The sequence below is a fragment of the Mesoplodon densirostris genome, chromosome 17 (genome assembly GCF_025265405.1).
Source record: "Mesoplodon densirostris isolate mMesDen1 chromosome 17, mMesDen1 primary haplotype, whole genome shotgun sequence".
NCBI classification, from domain to species: Eukaryota; Metazoa; Chordata; class Mammalia; order Artiodactyla; family Ziphiidae; genus Mesoplodon; species Mesoplodon densirostris.
In genome coordinates this window covers 24,581,444-24,603,855 of record NC_082677.1, presented here as the reverse complement: position 1 = coordinate 24,603,855, position 22,412 = coordinate 24,581,444, and the positions used below count along the sequence as shown (strand labels likewise).

At 35.9% G+C, this 22,412-nt stretch overlaps 1 protein-coding gene across 7 annotated transcripts in view; it reads left to right on the top strand.

The window, feature by feature from the left end:
- Positions 1-22,412, top strand: part of DGKH (diacylglycerol kinase eta) — a 185,620-nt gene that overhangs the window by 109,414 nt on the left and 53,794 nt on the right. For 6 of the 7 annotated variants that reach the window (XM_060080209.1, XM_060080208.1, XM_060080210.1 and 3 more), the window contains 8 exons: positions 1,482-1,588; positions 2,278-2,403; positions 5,863-5,965; positions 7,086-7,245; positions 9,027-9,135; positions 9,247-9,386; positions 12,714-12,798; positions 17,018-17,103. In XM_060080209.1, coding sequence (XP_059936192.1) covers positions 1,482-1,588; positions 2,278-2,403; positions 5,863-5,965; positions 7,086-7,245; positions 9,027-9,135; positions 9,247-9,386; positions 12,714-12,798; positions 17,018-17,103 — 916 coding nt within the window. The remainder of the gene's footprint in view (positions 1-1,481; positions 1,589-2,277; positions 2,404-5,862; positions 5,966-7,085; positions 7,246-9,026; positions 9,136-9,246; positions 9,387-12,713; positions 12,799-17,017; positions 17,104-22,412) is intronic. The other variant, XM_060080214.1, reaches the window with a different exon arrangement.

Genomic DNA, 22,412 nt, shown 5'->3' with positions numbered 1-22,412 from the left:
CATACTTTTGAGAAATACAGTAACAGATGACAACATTTAAATAGTTTAAAATATTAAATCATTTAAAAGTCACTTGGAGCAAAAAGGAACAGGTCATGCTAAATTTTTTTTTCAAACTAAGCTAATTTCCTATGGTGCTGTTTCTTTATACTGTTGTTTATCAGCAGTAAAATTCAGTTGAAAACTTGTTTTCTATACGAAGTCTGTGCTTAGTCACAAAGTCATTTATAACAAAAACAGTATGATTTCTAGGAAAGAACTTGTCAATGTACACAAAAGAGCAGGTAAATGAAACACTGCCAGTGTCTATAGACTAACATTTTTAAAGGAAAAACCAGCTCAATTTAAGTGGCCATTTATATATTGGCTATTCATGATACTTGAAGCATTCTGAACATTTGGCTATAGGCATCTTAGTTATTTTACTTGACCCCTTCGTTTTCATGTTACATCAAATTAGGACAATTTAAAGAGAATGGTGCGTAACCTGTCATTTCAAATTTGTTAACGATTTACTGGTAGAAATTCCAAAACCATGTGATAAGGAGCCGCCTGAAAAGTCAGAAACTCTTATAACATCAGTATCCATTAACGCTTGGATAATGTGTGTCCCTAGAGGGATGGATAATCTTAGTAGGAGTCAAGTTCTGATTTTCATAAGCAAGGGCTAATTTTTCAAATAATCTTTGGTTTATTTGTTTTTTCATGTATGTGCGGCTTCTGTCTTGGTTGTTTCCTCTTATTTCTCCTTTGCAGGCACCTTTTTGATAATATGGCCTGGGAGAATTAGCGATGCCTGTAGTAGGAACATCACTTCATCATTCCGTTCTTCTACATTGTCATGTAGTCATCCCAACAGGATACTTGCAAAAGACAGTGCCATCTTTGTGACCCTCATCAACCTATTTCCCATGATGCCTGGATATTTTCTTGACATACTTGCACTTCAAAATTCCCCTGAATTATCTTGGTCTTTATCTCTCTGGTAGTTTCCAACTTCCGATTTAAGTGTATTATATGTACAGAAAAAAGCAAATATCAGAAGTGTACACAGCTTGTTGAATTTTCACAAATTAAACGCATTCATGTAATCAGCACCCAGACTTGGAAATCGGCTGTTACCAGCCCTCCTGTATTTACTGAATTTTATTTTCTTCCTTTGTGTGTGTGTTGTCTCCCTTCTCCTCAATAATTTTTTTTGTATTTATTTCCTTTCTTTTCTTCTTTAAGAGTAAGTGGAATCTCTTTAAGTAGCAATCTATAGCTTGATCAAAGTGCTTCATAAACAAGTAGCCAGATTTGCTTTTTAGAATATCATTGAAGAGTAATAGAAGCTTTTTAAAATACTGTTTTTCTTCTGCCCCCCGACCACTTTAAAATTTCATGCTGTGATTTCCTTCCATGGTTGGTCCAAAAGTGCATATTCATTTAGCAATGGTTCACTTTTTTTTTTTTTTTTTTTTTTTTTTTTTTTTTTTTAGTATGTAAGTTCAAGGCTCATAAAAGGTGTGCAGTGAGAGCAACAAATAACTGCAAGTGGACGACCCTGGCCTCCATCGGGAAGGACATCATAGAGAACGAGGATGGGGTAAGCTCGTACTGTCTCCCATCTCTCCCCGGCACCTCCGCTCTTTTATTCTCCTCTCCTGTGGAAATTAAGTGGGAGCGTCTATTAGTTCAATTACAACAGAGAGTTCAGGGGGAGTGTTTATTATTATGATTAGATGGAAGGTTTTGGTTGATTGTGACTTTTTATTTTCAATCCAGTTCTTTGTAGCTTCCTTCAGCTCTTAAATTTCAAGGGGAATGTTGTGTAAGGGCTTAGGAGTGGTTGTTGTGCTGGGCTGGTGCTGTAGACCCTTATGTGGCCAACTAAGTTATTCTTTAAGGCTCAGCTCAGCTGTTTACTCAGATGTTCACTCCTGAGACTTTGGGGCCTCCTCTCAGTGGCGCCCCCCACCTTCAAAACCTTGACTGCCTTGCATGTGAATCGCTGATAACACTTCGTGGTCACTTTATGATAATCTCTCTATGTGCCTTTCTCCTCAGCGAGACTGCAAATCTTGCAGGGCAGGGGTTTAGTCTTACTTATCTTTATATCCCTACAGTGCTCAGGGCATAATAGATGCTCAATAAATGTGGGGGAAATGAACGTATGCCACAAATGATACATGGTGCTGATTCCACAGAGTAAGAAATCATTGTATCTCTTCCCTTGGCTAAGGATGATGTCCTCCACGGTCTTTAATTTGACTGCCCTTTCTTCCTGCTGTACAGCTGGCTATGCCCCACCAGTGGCTCGAGGGTAACTTGCCCGTGAGCGCCAAGTGCGCTGTCTGTGAAAAAACGTGTGGCAGCGTTCTCCGTCTTCAAGACTGGAGATGCCTTTGGTGTAAAACGATGGTGAGAGTTTTATAACTATTTTCCATTTAAAATGTTTCTTTCTGTACCTTTTTCATCTGTGTGATTTAGAGACAAAGCTAAGAATTTATGGCAGAGCAGAGCCTGGTAGCACACGCACCTGTTGTAAGGTTCATCCTTTTTCAAGATGTGTTCCTTCCACTCTGGTTACTTTTGCAAATGCCCTTTTTGTGACACCTACTCTTGTCCCTTTATGTGAGGACCTCTTTCCCACAGTTTTACTGTTTTTCATCAATCTTTAGCCACACTTAAGTGGTTTGCTATTTTCAGCCTGTTTTGCTACCTGTTGCCCACAGAAAGCCACCAAATTTTGATTAACAGGCAAAGTGTAAGTTTGCTACAATCCCGTGTGTGTTCTCCGAGAGAAAGAAGCCGAGTTCAGTAGGCTGTGCACTGATATAACTTAGATTATATACATTTATGTTATATAAATAAGTAAATATTTTAAAACTTCTTTGCATGTGCAAGAAAGTGGTGAGAAGCAGACACAGGGTAACGTGGAGCCAACAGCAAGCAATGGTCCCATCTCTGCCAGACTGTGTGAGGACTGGGCCTCCACCCTGCAGGAGGGCAGTCGGTGCAGGAACTCAGAGGGTGACCTCACGCCCCTCAGAGGGTGATGTGGGGCTAAAAGACAGCAGGACGAGGAGGCAGTGAGTACTCACCTGAGCTCCAGGTGATGCTGTCTGATTACGATGCTGATTGCCTTGCTTTGGGGCAGATTTGTTTGGTCATGTTTTGAGTCTTGGAAGTCAGTCCCTCTCCCCGCAACAAAAAGACAGAAAACCATTGCTTTTAATAAGCATGGTGAAGATGAGCAAATGCAAGAGATGTGCATGTGATATGTTGATTTCATAATCAATGAGATTGAGTCCATAGGCCACAGAGGAAAATAAGTCCTATAATTTTTTAGTCAGGCCTGATAGACAGTCGTGTGTTTCTTTTTGGTTTTTGTTTTTAATTTTTTTTGGCCGCGCTGCCCGGCACGCGGGGTCTTAGTTCTCCACCAGGAATGGAACCCAGGCCCCCTGCAGTGGAAGCGAGGAGTCTTAACCACTGGACCGCCAGGGAAGTCCCCTCTTTTTCATTTTTGAATCGAACATGATTCTCTTCATCCCCATGCTTTTGTTATTCTTCATCGATTGCCTCTTTTATTGACATAGATGTTACTTTTTATTTCTTTTATCCCATTTAATATAATATGCAGACTATATTAGATATCTCTCTTTGGAGTTTTGGTGCAACCCTAACCCTGAAAACCCCCTTCTGCTGTTCCTTATTTTAAAGGAGCGCTCACGTAAAGAGGATTTTAAGTCAAGATTCCATCCCACCTAAGATTTCTTTTTGGGGGGGACAACCACTGATGTATGCATCTACCACTATTTTTATTAGCCTGCATTTACTGAAGTCTATTTCTCTACTTCTGGAACTTCAGCTATTCTTTTATAACTTTTTGAAAAGAAAGCAGGTCATCTGTGTGATGAATTATTTTAGAAAGGTTTTATGTAAGTTGTCTTTACCTGCAATATATAGGTCTCTACTTGTGTTTAGTCAGTAGTTGTCTTTTTCTATTGTAGTTGATTTACAATGTTGTGTGAGTTTCAGGTGTACAGCACAGTGACTCAGTTATACCTACATATATATGTTTATGTATTCTTTTTCAGATTCTTTTCCTTTATAGGTTATTACAAAATATTGAGTATAGTTCCCTGTGCTATATAGTAGGTCCTTGTTGGTTATCTATTTGATATATCATAGTGTGTATATGTTAATCCCACACTCCTAATTTATCCCACAGACATAGCAAACAAACTTATGGTAACCAAAAGGGAAAGCGGGGGAGGGATAAATTAGTCAGCAGTTTTTAAACTTTATTAAGTTAACAGTAGGAGTTAGAAAAGCAGTAGGAGTTAAATTAGGTTTTTTACTTGCTTGTTCTACTCTCTGCCACATTTAAAAAATTTCGCAAATGGATCAGAAGTATTATTACAGACTGTAGAAGGGATGATTCTGGAATGTCTTTCCTCTTTTTTCCTAGCAAGCTTAAACATCACCTTTGCATGAAATCATTCCATGTGTCAGTTAGACATGCAGGTTTCTGGGCCACCATCACTTTTGTTGCATGCCTCTTAATCTTGTACTTCCTATACACTATCATTTATCCATTATGATATTATGATGCCTTTAAAATATGAGTTTCTAACAGCAAAACATCTAGTGTCTAAACATAGTCACCTGGTTCAAAACAAAACAAAACCATAGTTCCACAATCCTAATAACTCTTAATTTTTCCAGCTGTTGTCCAGTCTCTGGGCATAGTTTTACCTTTTCTGTAAAAATAGTGAAGATACAATTTTATCTCTGCTTTTCTCATTTAACATTGTTATAATCATAGAGCAAAATGCCCTATGATTCTCAGATGTTTTAAATTCCTTTTAAAACTATCTCTGCCTGCTCATTTTTCTAAAATCCGTTTGGATTGTTAATGATTAAAAGTCATAACAGGAAACGGTCCAAAATTAGGTCATCAGCAGAACAAGAATCGCTATTAAATTTCAATTATTTTCTCAAAAGTTTTGATAAATACATGTTTAATTGATATGCCAGTTTTCTAAAAAGACTAATGAAATAAAGCCTTATTAAATAAGTGCTTTATGAAGTGCCTGCTCTTACTAATAAAACATTTAAAGGCTCTCTAGTCGAGTACATAAATTATTCTAAATTGCCTGGGTCCTACTTGATATGTTTGCCCTGCTTGAGTGACCTTGAAACTCTTTTTTCTGCAGAGTTAACACACTTGCTGAGTGCCTGTGATGTGTATCATTTTCCAAGATGAGGGGGCAATAATAGGACCTTTTCCTTTTCCTTACAGAGCCATAAGTCTAGCTGAGAACATAGGCACGGATGTACTTATAACTATAATAACATGACAGTATTATAAAAGTTGTGTGAATAGAAAGTTATAGATCACTGCAGAAAGAGCAGACACATTACAGATTGTATTTATCTTCGTTAAATTCTGTAAGAATTTTATAAGGTAGATGTCATCATCATTTCCTATGGACAGTGATATTGACACTCACTGGTTCACCTCCCTTCTTCCTTCCTTCCTCCCTCCCTCCCTCCTTTCCTCTCTTCCTCTGCACTTCTTTCTCTTCTCTTCTGCTCTCCTTCCCTTCACCAGGCATTTACTGACTACATATTACTTGCCTGAGACAATCATGAAAACAGGCTGTACAGACCAAATCAAATTCCCATCTCTAAAATGATTAGGCCATTCCTTAGAAGAATAAATATTGTGCCTTTAAAGTAATTTATGAATTACTGAACATTTTGGGATGCACTTGATCTTCATTTACCAGTTCCTTAGATATAATTTATACCATAATAAAACATTGATGTGTTTTTATGATTCCTGAAGGTTTATTTCATTGTTATTAGGTACACACTGCCTGCAAAGATTTATATCATCCTATATGTCCACTTGGCCAATGTAGAGTATCTGTCATACCTCCAATTGCACTGAACAGCACCGATTCTGATGGTACGTAGCAGTAGTGTAAGTATGTATATTCCTGGTATATCAAATGTTGATATGTACATCTATTTTCCTAGAATAAATAGAACTGTAATTGGTTATTCTGGTTAGTTTTTATATAATAATTCCATTTCAATTGCAGAACAGTACATTTAATTTATAAAAGAACGTTTTAAAATTAAGGTGTAAAAACATAACTGTTAACACTGGTGAAATTACAGTGTATAAGACTTACATTTCAGCAAATAAAATAAGATTGTTATTCTGTAACAAAATGCAATCTGAAAAGATTAATTTTTTATAAGCAATTTTTCCCCCTCCGTAATTGAAGCTACCCATTAGCATAGCTCTTATTGAAATGTGTTTTCTTACCATTTCATTGTAGGAATTTATACTCCTATAAATTCATTCACTTTTTCTGGAATTTTACAACTTAATTGTACGTACTGAAGAACCTGTTTACAGCACTGGTTTTGGAATAGCATACTAATAACTTCCTTGTAAGCAAACCGTATTACAAAAGGCTTTTACCATAAACTCTAATCAATGTTTTGCTTCGATAAAGTGCCTTATGCTTTTCAAACTTTTTATATAAATGATGCCAGTAGATATCATAGATATTATAAGCTGCAGAAGATATGATTTGTTAACCTGTGTTATTAGCAGCCCCCCCACCAAACCCTGATATATCAAAGTTCTGTTATTTATTATAAAATTTAAAAATATTTTCTAAGGCCTTATCAAGGAGGAGTTAAATATAATGCTGAAAATGAACATGAATCCTTTAACAGTTGTGAATTTATAGACTATGATTGGTGTCTCTTAATAATTAAGTGTTGTTAAGGCAGGTGGTAGATCTCAATTTATCTATGATTAATACTTTTACCATCTTTGGTATGATTTTTCATTATAGTGCACATTTTAAAAGATAAGTTCTATAGTTTTAGTGTGTAAATAATAAACCTATCTCCTTTTGGGGGCGCTAAATGATAACATTGTTAAAGTAATAAACAAGGTTCTTTATTTATGAATTTATCTTTTTTCCTCTGAAGTTTTTTTAAGAGTTTAAAAAGAGAAAGCTGTACGTATTGATCTTGTGCTGTGTTTTGTTTCTTTTTTTTAACAGGTTTCTGTAGAGCAACATTTTCATTCTGTGTTAGTCCTCTATTGGTTTTTGTCAATTCTAAGAGTGGAGATAATCAGGGAGTAAAGTTTCTTCGCCGATTTAAACAGTTACTAAATCCAGCTCAGGTGTTTGATTTGATGAATGGCGGTCCTCATTTAGGGTAATTGATTATTGATAAATCTCATTTGAATGATATGTAGCACTGAGCACGAAATACACTTGGTTTTTCAGCTGATGAAAATTGCAGATTCATCTAGACATCTCTGTGTTGATCTTCTGACATCTCCCTTTTTTTAAAGTTCTGATCATAAATTTTAACATAAACTTTTTGATATTTATTTATCTTCCTTGGGTGCTGAAAGTTCTAAAATTTGTTTAGAAAATGTTTTAGAATATATCCTACATCAAACAATTCTGTTTGCTTAGCTCTACAAAGTAGATCAACTTGTGTAAATATAGAAATACAAAAAATAACTTGAGAAAATGATTTGCATGGGAGGGTAGTATTGAGTTGTATATAATACAGACAATCAGTTATTTAACCAAAGCACAGATACTGTTGTGGGCCTCAAGGACAGGCCCTCAAGGATTTCAGACTCAGTTCCCATACATGACACAAAAGTACTTTTGTTAATTGTTCATTTCAAACTTTCTGGAATGTCATATAACCTAAAATCTGGGGGGGAAAGCTTAAGTATATTTTCAAGAGGGAAAATATGCCTTGAGGCACTTTGAATACATTTTTAGTGTATATATATGATTTTTGTTGAAGAGGTGATATTGTGTCATCTGACCCAAGAGCCTGTGATCTCCTTATAATTTACTTATGCCAACTCGGCTTTTCTCTTGGGTTCCACTGTCACCTTAAATCATAAACACAGAAGTAGAAATGAAGATTTTAGATACCAGTTCCTGAGAAGGCCTTTGTGTTTTGTGATTTAGCACTCTCCTATCTTCTCTGTTTCTCTCCTCAGTCTCTCTTTTCATGGTGTCCTTTCAGGGTCTTCCTTCTTGTTTCCATTGCCTTTTTCTTGCTGTCTTAAGCCCTTCTGGTCCCATGAGTGTTGGTCTTCTTCATTTGAACCCAACTCTTTCCTTATGTGCTTGTACCTCCCTTCCTTTCTCCTGCATGTGTCCTGGCACTTCCTCATCTAGCCTCTCTCCTCACCTTTGTCTCTCCCATTGCTGGTTAGCTTTGTCTCCCGTTCTAGCATATCTGTTTTATAATCCTTAATGGTTCCAATATCTTATAGTTTTGACATTTATTTTTTCTACCCATCCTCTAAAATTCTAAGCAACTCCCTTTGTGAAACTTCTTGAGATTGTCTCCATATTTTTTCAGTTTTCCACGATACTTGAGGTGTACAAAGGTACATTCACAGGGTGAAATGTGTCAAAATTTGAGATGAAGGAAGACAGAAGTAGAAAGATTGACCTGAGAATAGGAAAAGAGGAAGCAAAACAGCTACTGGAGTATGGCGGGGGTACATTGGGCAAGGTTTGGTGGGTCTCTTTAGGAACTGCCCCTGTGCCACTCAGGAGCATCAGTGCCCTAGATTCTCCTCCCTGGTTTGTAATATGCTACTCATGGAAATAACATATCCTTGTGAAGTAAAGAGAAAAGTCAGTACTCATACCATGTCCTATCACTTACTTTCATTCTCTTTCCTGGATTCTGCTTCTTTTTTGTTTTCTCATTTCTCACTCCCCTTTTTTCCTAATTTTATCTCCATTTCTACTTATAATCTCCTTTCCGCTTTATGATTAAGACATTTTCTTGAGTTACACATTGCACTCAAATTGATTTTTATAGTATAATTCATATGTAAGAGTTCTTATATTTAATCTGAACACGAATACCAGTAACTAACAGAATGACAAAGAATTGGGGAGCGTGATTTTTATTTATTTATACTAAAATAAAATACTTTTTTCTTTCAGTTTAAGATTATTCCAGAAGTTTGACAATTTCCGGATTCTTGTTTGTGGAGGAGATGGAAGTGTAGGTTGGGTTTTGTCAGAAATTGATAAGCTCAACTTGAATAAACAGGCAAGTGGTCTTTCCTTTCACTGCTAGTTATCCTAACCTGCTGACCAGTGATGTACAGATGTGTACCTATGTGTCAGCTTGTCTGAGGTCTCCTGTGGGGCTGTCTTTCAGTGTCAGCTGGGAGTACTGCCTCTGGGTACAGGAAATGACCTTGCCCGGGTTCTTGGCTGGGGAGGCTCATACGATGACGACACCCAACTTCCTCAGATACTTGAGAAGCTGGAACGAGCCAGCACCAAAATGTTGGACAGGTAATAACAAATTCTCTTCTAAAACTAGATCGAAAGTGGCATACTGATAACTTTTTTTGATAATTAAAATTGTACTGACGATAACCCCTGACGGGGGTCCACCCCTGAGGTCTAGAACAGAGCCTGGCACAGAATAGACACTCAATAAATATGTTTTTTGAGTGAATGAATGAATTGTAAAAAAAAAAAAAAAATGAGGAAACTAGTTTAATGAATCCATTATTTTAAAGATAATGTAGAGGCTATGTTGATACTAATTACTTTTAGTGGCTATTTGGCTCAGAAAGCTTAAATAGTTAATGGGGGGGCTTTTGATGAGTATAATAGGTATGGTCCCTTCATCTTCTGGTTTCATTAAAACTAAGAAAGACATATAAACCTTAGATTTTTTAGAATATCTCTTCTTAATTATACACATTGAGAAGGAATTGAACCAACAAAATACTAAAAAGCAATCTTTCCCCAGGGACAGGGAAGTGTTAGGAAGACAGATTCACATGAAGGAACTCTCACTGTTTTTATGGTATCCTCGACTGCATCTCTTAACTGCTTTCTCTCTAAATGCCCCACACGTAAAGAAGAAATCACAGTGTGTGTGCCCTGAGTATTATGCAGGAGGTGTTTAGAATTGGGGTATAGGGAGCAACCAGGGCTCAGTAAGCAGTAACCTCCATCATAAATGGGACACAAATGTCGAAATCTCATTATAAATTTGAGCTAGCATGAATCAAAACAACTTTGATAGGATTAGCCATCTGTGGTACTCTTCCCGAAAATAACCAAATCTCATCAGGGAGCCACCAATCTAAAATGTAATTACTCTAAAATAAGCTATAACCTAATTAATTGTAACCTTGCCTGACATAAGGTAATTTTGTAATGGCTGATTCTTTTGCTGACAGAATATTTAAAAAGAAAGCTGGGCTGGCAAGCATTTGTCTGTGTTTATCCCAAACCAGTCATGAGAGGGATCCCCCAGTAGTTTGGGAGCATAAAATGGACACAGCCTCCAGTCTTTAAAAGAGCCTGGAGGTGATTTCCCAGACGACTGCCCAGTTCAGTGCTAACCAAACCCCACAAGGTGTTTTAAGTGGCTCTTTGTTGTAAATTTAAATACCGCTCTCCCCACAACCTAGGAAATGCTGTGAGGCATTTCCTCTGCTCTGGGTGTGTGCTTTTCCCTTGTAAGTTATAAAAATTTCTCTAGGTGGTTAGCAGAGAAACAACACCCCCTTGGTAAAATTCCTTAATACAGACCTGCAAAAAAAACCAAAAAACAAACACAAGAAAAAACAAATCAAAGGGGATTAAAAAAGCTAGGACTGTTGTTTAGAAACATAAGAATATTTTGTTCCAGTGCTTTCCTTACTAATTTAAGAATACCATGTGTAAAGAACAGGTGAAAAATTGATGTTTAATAATATTACACATCATACATGCTTTTTCATATATATTAGTTTATTTGACCCTCAAAACAACACTGGCTAAGAAGAGCATTATTATGACTGTTTTACAAAGATGAAAATTGAGTCTTGTGGAGACAGTGGAGTAACAATGAATAGTATTTTTTGTCTGCCTGGCACTTCTAGTTACTTTACTTGATAGAGTATCATCTCGTTTAATCCTCACTGTACATTTAGAAATGGCTAATATCATTATCATCTCCATCTTACAGGTAAAAAGGCTCAGGAGGTTTTTATATTAGCAGTGTCACATAGCTAATAAGTGGTTGAACTGGCTGTCTGCAATGAAATCCAGACTCTACTTCCCAGGGGCTTTCAACACTGCACTCTCTGTTTAATGCACATACTCACCAAATGGGTCCGTAACTTCTGCCTTCAACTCTGCTTAGCTGGTACCAATAAGCATCCCTTCCTGACTTGTGCTGCCACTTTCTCCCGTTTCATCAGCTCCAATCACTGTCTATAAAGGGAGGAGGTATAGCATGGAAGGTGCAAGGACATTTGGGTGGATTTCTTTCCCAATTCTTTAACCATCCTTTGACCAGAGAAGTATTGCCAGATATACGGAACTGGACTTTCATGTTTCCAGTTGTGATTTTCCCTATTTGAAAGTTTACAAAGTTTAATTATGTTATTTGTTGCTTGTATTACATCTGTTTCTGCACTAGAATACAAGCTTTATTAGAGAAGTCTTATTCAATTTTGTATTTCCAGACCCTGGAATACTGTCACTTTGAGACATTCAGTACATACCTGTTGCGTGGATGAATGAAGGAATGGATGACTTTTTGTGCTCAAATGTATATTTACAGTATATTCATGTCAAGAGTTGAATAGTAGCTATACACATCTATTTCGTTTACACATCCTAACAGATAACCTATGTCTTTTGGGGAATTCTCTCAGAATTTGAATTTTTATGCAAAGACTTATTGGTATGAATGATACGCTAGGCTCTATTTACATACTGATGCTAATCTTGGGATTTTCCTCTAGGTTCTATCACTGGCATTCACTGTGATATGCTTTTCTTAAAATCCATGTGTTACAGTACTGCTCTTCTTATGCTTTGTGTCTTTGAAAGATCTTTATTTCACATCCTGTTACTGACAACAATAATGTCCCTACCCAATTGTTCTTCCCAAATTTTGAAATTATTTTAGATAGAAGACTGGATTTATCTGGAGTTGATTGCTTTTCTCTAACACCAAATGATTCAATGTTTGGTTTGAAATTAATATTTACAGCTAATTGAAATAAATTTGCCTCAATTAAGTATTATTTCTATTAATTTTTTCCTCTCAATCCCATGCTTACTTTCTTAATGTAAGAAGGACTATTTATCTAATTTTCATAATTTTCATTTCATGTCTGTATAAGCTGACTTGGCAAGACAGATTGTTACGTGCAGAATGATTTATTTTTCGTAGGTACTATGCATTTGTTTAATCTAGCACATGTTTTAGAATTTGGGGCTGTGACCCATTAGCAACTTACATAATCTAGTTAGAAATTGCAGTGAGCATTATTTAAAAGGGAGACAGAAAGGAATAGAAAAATCAGAATGCTTTGCACCTACTGAAGAGGAGACACATCTACATATCTACATTTCTTACTGTGGGCCGTAGCCTTCAAATGTTCGGAAGTCACCAATCAGAGAATTGGTAAGATATGGAAATCATAAATTATGAATTCAGCATTTTATGAGATTACCAAAAGTCCATCTCTACCCATATTTGGTTATTTTAGACACAGTAAACCATAGTTCATGAATATATGTGCATATGTGTGTATGTGAGGTAAGAACAAAGTCAGTTTCTTAAATTTTAAAGGAATTTTAGACCAAAGATTTTTCTCCCTTCAGGTGGAGTATAATGACCTATGAACTCAAATTGCCAGCAAAGGCTTCTCTACTTCCAGAACCTCCAGAAGCATCTGAAGAATTTTATGTAAGACTTTAACTCTTTATCTATTTATCATTTGAAAACGGGGGTGAATGTCTTGAACAAGGAAAAACATATAAGATATGGTAGTATGTTCACTTAATTGTAATTTTTCTTGTTTGGGGTTTGGTCTCATTGACTGCTTCTGGTCCTCTCCTCCAGAGGAAAGAATCCTTACCATCTAGGTTAGTGTCCTTCCATGAAAACCACCCTGGGCGTGTGAATCCAGCCACATCACTCGCCTTTGTGGGTCACATCTTCATGGACCTCACCTGTTGAGGAGACCACAATGTTGGGAGGATTAAAGGAGGTGACGAGTGTGTGGAAAGCACCAGGCATGCAGGTTCCCTTGCTCCCACCCTGATAGAGTCCTCCCTGAATATTCCACCTGCCTATTTACTCGTACCAACCGGGCTCTGGGGAAGCCAGCTGATGCCAGGCTCCTGTTAGCTTTCACTCATCTTCTGCTTCACCCGTGAGCACCTGTTTGAATATTAGATGTTCGCCCAGCTCCAGACACACATCAATACTTACTCATCACCAGAATATTGTATTAGAATTTCTCTCTTCCTGCTTTCCCTGCTGTGTTGAGGATGCATCAGGACAGGCCTCTAGGTTAAGTCTGTGGATCAAGATAAAACAAAGGAAGACAGTGCACTTCATTCCATCCCTGCTACAGACCATTAATAACTACAGTTTTTAGACGTTCTTAAAGATTCAGCATTCTGATTAAACCTCAAAACACTGGAGATTTAAAACAACCTAATTTTCAAAGGATTATTCTCTGACTCACTAAGACCATTCGATCTATGATAGCTTATTTTTCCCTCTAGGAAAATTCATCTGTTTATTTTACAGTTGAAATCTTTGTTTTGTCATTAAGAAAATTAGGATCTTGTCAAAACTAAGGAAAGGAATGATAACTAGAAACATGGGCTATTCCTTAAAAAAGCTAATTGTATTTAAATTTTTTCCCTGATATAAAAGTAGCAAAAACTGCTCCCAAAAATTTTTGAAAATACAAAAATATATAAAAAAGAAGGTAAAAATTTTATTTACAGTCCTGCCACCCAGAGGTAATTACTATGAAAGATTAATATATTTACTACTTTATTTCCAGCAGCATTTTTGTTTATTTTATTATTTTATTCAACTATAAACATAATGTTTTCATAGGAACCAATCTTTTTTCTTAACAGTATTTTTTAAATGTTATTAATTTTCTCTCCAAAGAGATAAAAGGGGCATTATTTTCCTCTTCTTACTTCAAGATGTCTATTTCCTAGCATATAAGATAAAGTCAGACAATTTACTTTTATCATATATGTAGTCACTAAATATCAGGTACAATTGTAACTACATGGAAGAAAGCTCTTTTTTAGTGTAAAGGAGTTTTGAATGAAACTTCATGTATTTTGCTTTTTTATTAAAGTATTTCATAACAAAGAGATAGTGTGCCTTAAGATTACAGGTTAAATGAGTGTTCTTTGTCACTCTGACCCGTCACCGTGTGACTTCTTTGCCTTGAAAACTGAAATAAAAGTAAGCTAAATATTCCTTCTTCGTAGGCTCAATCTAATGTTCCAGCTTATATTTTTTAAGTAAAATATTTATTTTGGATTCCCTTATGCATGATTGTGAAGTTACTGTTTTTTTCGATTTTCCTTAAAAGGCCACAAAATGTGGTTGATCTTCTTATTAACTGTTAGCATTCTGCTGGCACCATAGAATTATAGAGCTTAAGGAATTATGACAGTTTTATTGATTAATTCCTTATGGCCATAATTAAGTAATTCTATTTGTTGTTGTACTTTTTGAACATTGTAAGAATAGTGATTCCATGATTTCCTTCAGTAACAATGATTCTATTGCTTAATGCTCAATGTCAGAAAACGTATTGTTTACATTTAATGTAAAATCCCTATGCCATCAGGTTCTTCTCTCCTCTACCCCTTGGCGAATGAATATGCATCTCTCCATTGGCCTCATACTAGTTCACTCTGTTCTCACCTCAAGTCTCAGCTTAGGTATCACTCATTCCAGGTGTCCACCACTCACTCCAAGTGGTCATCCCTCATCTCCCAAGTCCTACATCTGTGTCTTTCTTCAGTAGTTCCACAACCCCCTTCACCTTCCATCATCTTACTGCTATCACACTGTAAGAATCAGGTAATGTATATATATTATTCACTCACCATTAATTATATTGTCATCTGGTACGATGACTGGCACAAAGTAGACAGTGAATTAAAACTTAGTATTGTTAGGGAATTCCCTGAAGGTCCAGTGGTTAGGACTTGGCACTTCCACTGCTGTGGCCTGGGTTCAATCCCTGGTCACGGAAATAAGATCCCATCCCATCACAGTGCCCCTGGGCCAAAAGAAATACTTAATAGTAGTTAAGCCCAAACAGCTTAATAAGTATTTATGTCCTGACAACTTAATAACCATTTGAAAAAAATAATACACATAAATTAAAAGAAAAGAAATAACTTATCTCATTCTTAAATAACTAGTTGTGAGCCTGTGGGCACTGTATACATCTCAAACCTTAGAATCAGATTGGACCGTGATACCCTCATTTCCTATTCAACACTAATTTTTGTGTGGAGTTTGCTTTATATCACAGCAACTACTGAAAATCCAGCTGCACAAAAACATAATGTCATCAAAAGGAATGTAATGCAACCTAATATTTAAACTGTGTACTACCTCAAGCTAGTAGTTTCTGTGATGTCCAACAGATGTTGAGTATTACAATGTTTTCTTTGAAATTTAAAAGAATCTCATGGTAGCCCTCTGAGTTCACTGAGGTGCCTGGCACACAGCTTGGCAAACATAGCTCTAAGCTGACTGAAACTAGAGGGTAAGTCTTTTATTTCCAGTCCCAGGTACCAATAGGCACTTAATATTGTTGAATGAATGAAAGAAAAAATAAAGTTACAACTTATGTGTTTTTTATTTTTATTTCTTTAAGATGATAATTGACTTATAATAATTGACTTATTACCAAGCAGCTAGAAAACAGACAGAATTGAGGGGAAAGAAGTTTTATTACTCAATAAGAGTAAATTTAGAAATAAACTAATCAGAAGATTTTCATTTCCAGAAATTTGAGGCCATTCTCTCCTGTGTTTTCAGGGAGTTGACTGGGGTACAGCAGCTCACACCTTCTCTTTGATTACCTTGGCATTGATAACAAGCATCTGTAGACTTACTAGACTTGTATGATTGGGGAATGATACAGAAGAGACCAAAAACATGACATCTGCATCAAAAGTCTTTTAATCCAAAGAGAAAGCAGTAGGAATCTGGCTTCCAAGGAATACATAAGGCCAGAGGGCTTTGATGTCAAGATGTCCATTGTTCTAATACAGTTTGGTATTTAGATTAAAAGAATTTAACAATACGATTTTTCTTTTTTTAAGCCATGCTGCACAGCCTTATTCTGGAGATATACGGGGGTGTTGCATTGTGGTTTTAGTTTCTATTTCCCTGATGGCTGATGAGATTGATCACCTTTTCATCTGCTTATGGACCACTTGTATATCTTCCTCTTTATTTATTTATTTATTTTTCATTTTTAAAGTTTTATTTATTTATTTTTGGCTGTGTTGGATCTTTATTGTGGTGCGTGGGTGTCTCACTGTGCTGGCATCTCCTGTTCCAGGGCATGGGCTGTAAGCATGCGGGCTTCAGTAGTTGTGGCTCACAGGCTCTAGAGCACAGGCTCAGTAGTTGTGGCGCACAGGCTTAGTTGCTCTGTAGCATGTGGGATCTTCCCAGACCAGGGCTCGAACCTGTGTCGCCTGCATTGGCAGACGGATTCTTAACCACTGCGCCACCAAGGAAGCCCTATCTTCCTCTTTATTTTCTAGTCTTTTGCCAATTTTTATTAGATTGTCTCGCTTTTTTTTTTTTTTTTTTTTTAATATATTCAGCTATTTGACATTAATGAAATTTTTAATGGATTTTATGGATTTTTCTAAGAATATGAATTAAAGAATTCCAGAAACTAAGAGCCTTTCACAGAAAGGAAATATTTATCTATTTTGTATAATGACTCTTTCATATATATTATTTATTTCATTAAATCCATTTATATTTCATTATAGCCATTGCCATGTGTCAGATGAGTCAAAATGGTCCCATTTTTGAAGCAGTAATAACTGAGTTGTATAAATGCCAGAAACAATAATACAGTGTGAGTTTTTTATTTTTTCAGATGACAATTTATGAAGACTCAGTTGCAGCTCATCTTACAAAAATCCTCAATTCTGATGAACATGCTGTGGTCATATCATCTGCCAAGTGAGTTGTGGAGTTCAAGTCATGATATAGTTATATGGTGAAAATGAAAGGAAAGCTGTTTCCTACCACATATGACATTTCTTCGTGATTTCCGCCCCCCAAAATATCTGTGAAGTAGGTTATAGAACTAGATATACTAAATTTGCACTGGTTTTTAAAAAACCACCTTAGCATCTTATTTGCAGTGGAGTTTATTTAGAGGCTATTTTTTTGAGGCTTAATTCGAAACATTTTTGTCAAAAAGGTACAGTGAATATTTAGAATTTGATTAATCTAAGTTCTTATTTAAAGAAACATTTATGATTAATTATGATGTGGAAAACACATTTCACTATAATTCATTATTTCCATAAACACTAGTATTCAGGGATTGTTTACACCAGGAAAAGGAAAATAATAATGAGATTTTTCAAAATGACATTTCCCAGTATGTTTAAATTATGTAATTATATTTTAGTTCAAAGTTACCAGATTTTAGTTAAGTTGATTCCATACATGGAGCCAAAGCTACTTGATTTTATTATCCCGAATGTTGCCTGTCTGGAATTTAGGGTTTAGTCTTGAAGCACCCTATACTGCTGTCATGAGAACTGGAAAGTCAACTACAGGAAGGAGTGAAACCCACTGAAATTTTCAACTGATGAGCAAAAGTAAAAGCATGCTTTAGGATTCAGGCTTAGCAAGGAAATATTACTGATATACAGAAAGAGGGGAGAGAAAGGGAAGGAAAAGAAAGGGAGTGGGGAAGTGATGGAAGGAAAAATACACAAACTTTACATGTTACATACTTAATTTGCAAAGAAGTCAAGGAAAGACAAAATAAATCATGAAAAACAAATTTGCTTGTGACCAAAGCACAGATGTAGTGACAGTTGCTTTGGGCGCCATAACCTTCAGCAATAGGAGATAGGACTGAGCAATAGGAAAAGAGTTAACAGCGAAAGGCAAGGGAAGCACACTGGTTGCCCAGATTAGTGGGCTCCAGATGCTCTTTATTTGATGGGCAGTGCTGCTGATGGTTTTATGGTTGATGCCTCGATTGGGTGTTTTTTAATTAGTTATATTGCTTTATGGTGAAATGTACAAATCTCTACTTTGTCCCAGACCTTAGCACTCCCTATTGTCTTTCTCCTCTTGGGCCAAATTCACATACCAAAGTTACTTCCTCTGGTATTTCTTAAGTTACTTCTATGAGGAAGACATTTGCATTTGCCATCCTTGCCCTATGAATCAAGTGCCTCTTTATGGGACATTTTAGAGGACATGGCTAGAAAAGATTGAAAGTTGCAACGGAAACTTTTTTAAGGTATATAACAAGTTATAGAATTATTCTTTAATACAGTTAAGTAAAATATTTTATTTGGCCACCTTTCTTAGTTCAGATGTTAGCAAAGCTTTAATATTGGCTTTCGGGTGTTTGATTACTGCCTCTTTTACATTTTATGTGTTTTTTATTTTTATTTCTTTAAGATGATAATTGACTTATAACTGTCTTTTTTCAAATAAAATTTTATGCAGAATCCCAATATTAAAAAACTAAAATTTTATTTTGTTGGCATTAATACACTGGATGGGATTAAATTATTAGTTATTTAACAGAAAAATAAGCAATAAGGTTATAGGTGACAGTTTTAGTTTTATGTTCTATGCAGTTTCCAGTTATTTCTGTATTTTATGTTGGTTACATGGTCGTAAGGATGCCATTTTTATTTAATTGAAGACAATTTCCTTACGACCATGTAACCAACATAAAAATACAGAAATAACTGGAAACTGCATTAAATATAGTACGAGATTTGCACAAAAAATAGTGAATTCTAAAGTAAAAGCTAACATAGTATTGTTCTCTTGTATATGTAACAGTTATTTTAAAATGTTAAGAACATTTAAAAAATTATATTCTATATTTCTAAATGAAATTTTAATCAAGCCTTCGTGAAATCCTTGAAATATTTCTGAAAAATAGCTTGAAAACCACTGACGTAAGTCACAGTGCTGTACTATGTCAGTCTGAGGTCCTAGATGAGATTCAACCATTTGCTGGCTTTGTGACCTATGCCTGTTTTATCAAGTGTAAGAATGGAAAGAATGCCTGTCCTTCCTCCCTCATGGAACTGTTAGGGGAATTAACTTGAGTAATGAAATAAAATTAGAGCTTATAAACTACAGAGTGCTATGTTAAATTACGGTATCATCACCTCATGTTTTACCCAACTGCATTTCACATTTTTTCCTTGACCTTGGCCTGGCTCCTTGTTTAGGCTCTACTCTTAGCTTGGCTTTGGATTCCTCCCTGACTAGCTCATTTGCCTTTAAGCAGATTCTATTACAACCTTGGTCCCCTCTTGTCACTTGTCTGAGCTCCCAGGCCTGCCCAGATGCCTGAACTGTACAACAGCAGATTAAAATTCCGGGGGATTTGCCATAAAGAGGTTCAAGAGAGAAAAGAGAGGACAATATGTAATAACTTTGTACCAGTGATATAGTATATTTTTACTTTGACTTTTGCTATGGATTTTTTTCAAATATGCAAAAAAGTAGAGACACTAGTATAATGATTTCCCACCATACATTCTTAGGGATTTCCCTGGTGGTCCAGTGGTTAAGAATCCGCCTTCCAATACAGGGGACATGGGTTTGATCCCTGGTCGGGAAACTAAGATCCCACATACTGCGGGGCAACTAAGCCCGTGCACTGCAACTACTGAGCCCTTGTGCCTCAACTAGAGAGCTTGCATGCCACAAACTGCAGAGCCCATGTGCTTGGGAGCCTGCGCACCACAACTACAGAGTCTACAGTGCTCTGGAGCCTGCGCGCCACAACTAGAGAGCCTGCACACTGCAACTAAGACCTGATGCACCCCCAAAAATAATAAATAAATAAATAAATAAATAAACATTAAAAAAAAACTCTCAGAAAATGAGATCATTAGCAGGAAAAAAATAATAAAATTGGAACCATTGTCATAGAACCATAGAATTTTAGATTTAGGATCTATCTTAGAGATAATTTAGGCAAACCCCCTCACTGAATAGATGAGGTAAGATATGTAGTTAGAATCTTTCCTCAGAGCACATAGATAACTAGGGGTTTTAATATATTATGCATTGATGTTTGTAAATTACCTTTAATTTCTGATTGGAACTTTTAAATATCAGATTAAAAATAAAGTTTTCAGGCACTGACTACCAATATGTGGTTCTGTTGGGGCACCATTGCCGTATTTTTCTTAGTGTAGCATTTGCATGTTTTATTGTCATTTACCCCTATTAAAAATAAGTGGAAAACTGATAAATGAAGATGCTGTTACCAGTGATAAGTATAGATCCCATATATAACATAATTAAGATGATGGTGGAAATCATAAAGCATGCTAGCTGTGTGGACTGTTGTTAGCTTCAACTGAATAATTTGACCATGTTCAGATTGGAAGAGAGAGAGAACAAAACTAAAGAAGCACAGTCCTGGATATACCTCATCAAAATGATAAGTAATGTTAATTAAACGTGGAATTAGGAATTTAGAATATTTTTAGCTCTATGTGAAGATCCATGTTCCAGGTTCATTCATTTGATTTTTGCACATATTTTCTGGAAGTCTTTATATATTAAAGCGGGAAACTGTATCAGTTGGAGGATGTTTTTTGTGTTACTATAGTAAATACATCTTAAAACTGTTTTCCCCCAAGTTTGCAAGTTCCTAGTTGGTGTGACTTTGAAATCACACTGCTTTTAAGTATACATTTTATTTCTATTTAAAAAACCTCTGCATTCACCATTTAGGTATAACAAAAAGTGAATTCATTCCTCCAGATTATAAATATCCTCTGTCTTCTGGAATATGGAACTTAGTGGACCGTAAGATTCCCCCAACTAAGTGGCCAGTGTTCCGTAACACAGTATCCTCCTCTCTCCCTGAGCCTCTGTCTGCCTCAGCAGCATGGCACAGGTGAGGAAGCACCCCTGCTGCCCCTTTCATTCCTAGGCTGATGGACCGACAGGCTCTGTCCCTAGGAGTCAGTGCAATGCCAGCAAAAGTAGCTATGATAATGTTATGGCATTATGCAATTTCACAAATCCAGGAGGAAAATTTATCAACACAGTGTTGTAATAATAACAAGGAAAACTTTTATTTTGGAGTTCTGTAAAGAGGAGGGAATGTCATTGTTTCCTCTTCTTAAACATGGGACGTCTTAGAAAAACTTTGAGTAAAGTTCATAGAAGAAATTTCATAGTAGCCTGTCTGAATATTTCAAGAAATTCCATAAAAATATTATACATGAACAAAGAAGACCAAACCTGACATGAGACACATGAATGAATCTCTTAATAAATGGTTAGCTAGAGTCTCTGTAGAAATTTGTTTAAAAACCCAACCAAAAAGGTTAAAGGTTAGGAAGTATTACCTTTTGTCCAAGTGAAATCTAGAAATGGTTGTCAAAAATAACAAACAAAACAAAAAATGTTAGGAGTAATTCATTTATTTCTTAGATGATTAATGTGAAGGTTTGAAGAGTGTGTGTGTGTGTGTGTGTGTGTGTGTGTGTGTGTGTGTGTACTGTATCTATTGAATGGCTCAATTTCCTAATACTTAAGTATCTGGAAAGTTTATGTCACTTGCATACCAGAGAAAATTGTGAGTATAATAGAAAAAAATAATTGCTGTAATCTGGGTTTTTTTTCCTAAAATTCCTCAACCTTTATCAATGTTAAAGAGAAATATTATTTTAAAATAGTCTGATTTTGTTTTCAAAATCACTTTATAAGTGCTTGCTACAAAAAGCTGGTTATATACCATTCTGTTGGTTGTAGTTTTTAATCCAACACCAGTTCTAAAGACTTTTGACAATTTTTTTAATGTTTCAGATTTTTTTCTTTTAGTCTATTTCTATTGCAAGGAAACCAAATGTAATTAAAAGAAACAAACAAGTAAACCATATATATTGCTGACACTAACAAGACCTAAATTCAGTTAGTCTGCATGGTATTACATTGGTTATCTTAAGGAAAAAAAATGAATGGATTTACAGAGAATATAACTCAAGTCAAGTGGCACGTTGGTTTCCAGCATAATGCACAACCTCTTTCCTCTTCAGGAAGAAAATAGTTACCTATATAATGAATAGGAGAGCAACAATAACACCATTAGTGACAGATTTATTCTTGTTTGCTCAACACTGAAAGTCCTGTTTTAAGGACACATAAAGTGCAGAAGATAATGCTTTCTTTTTTAAATAAGGTCTACAACTACTCTTCTCAAGAATTTTAAAAATTTAAATATTTGAGAAAGGCTTGTTATAACCGTAAAA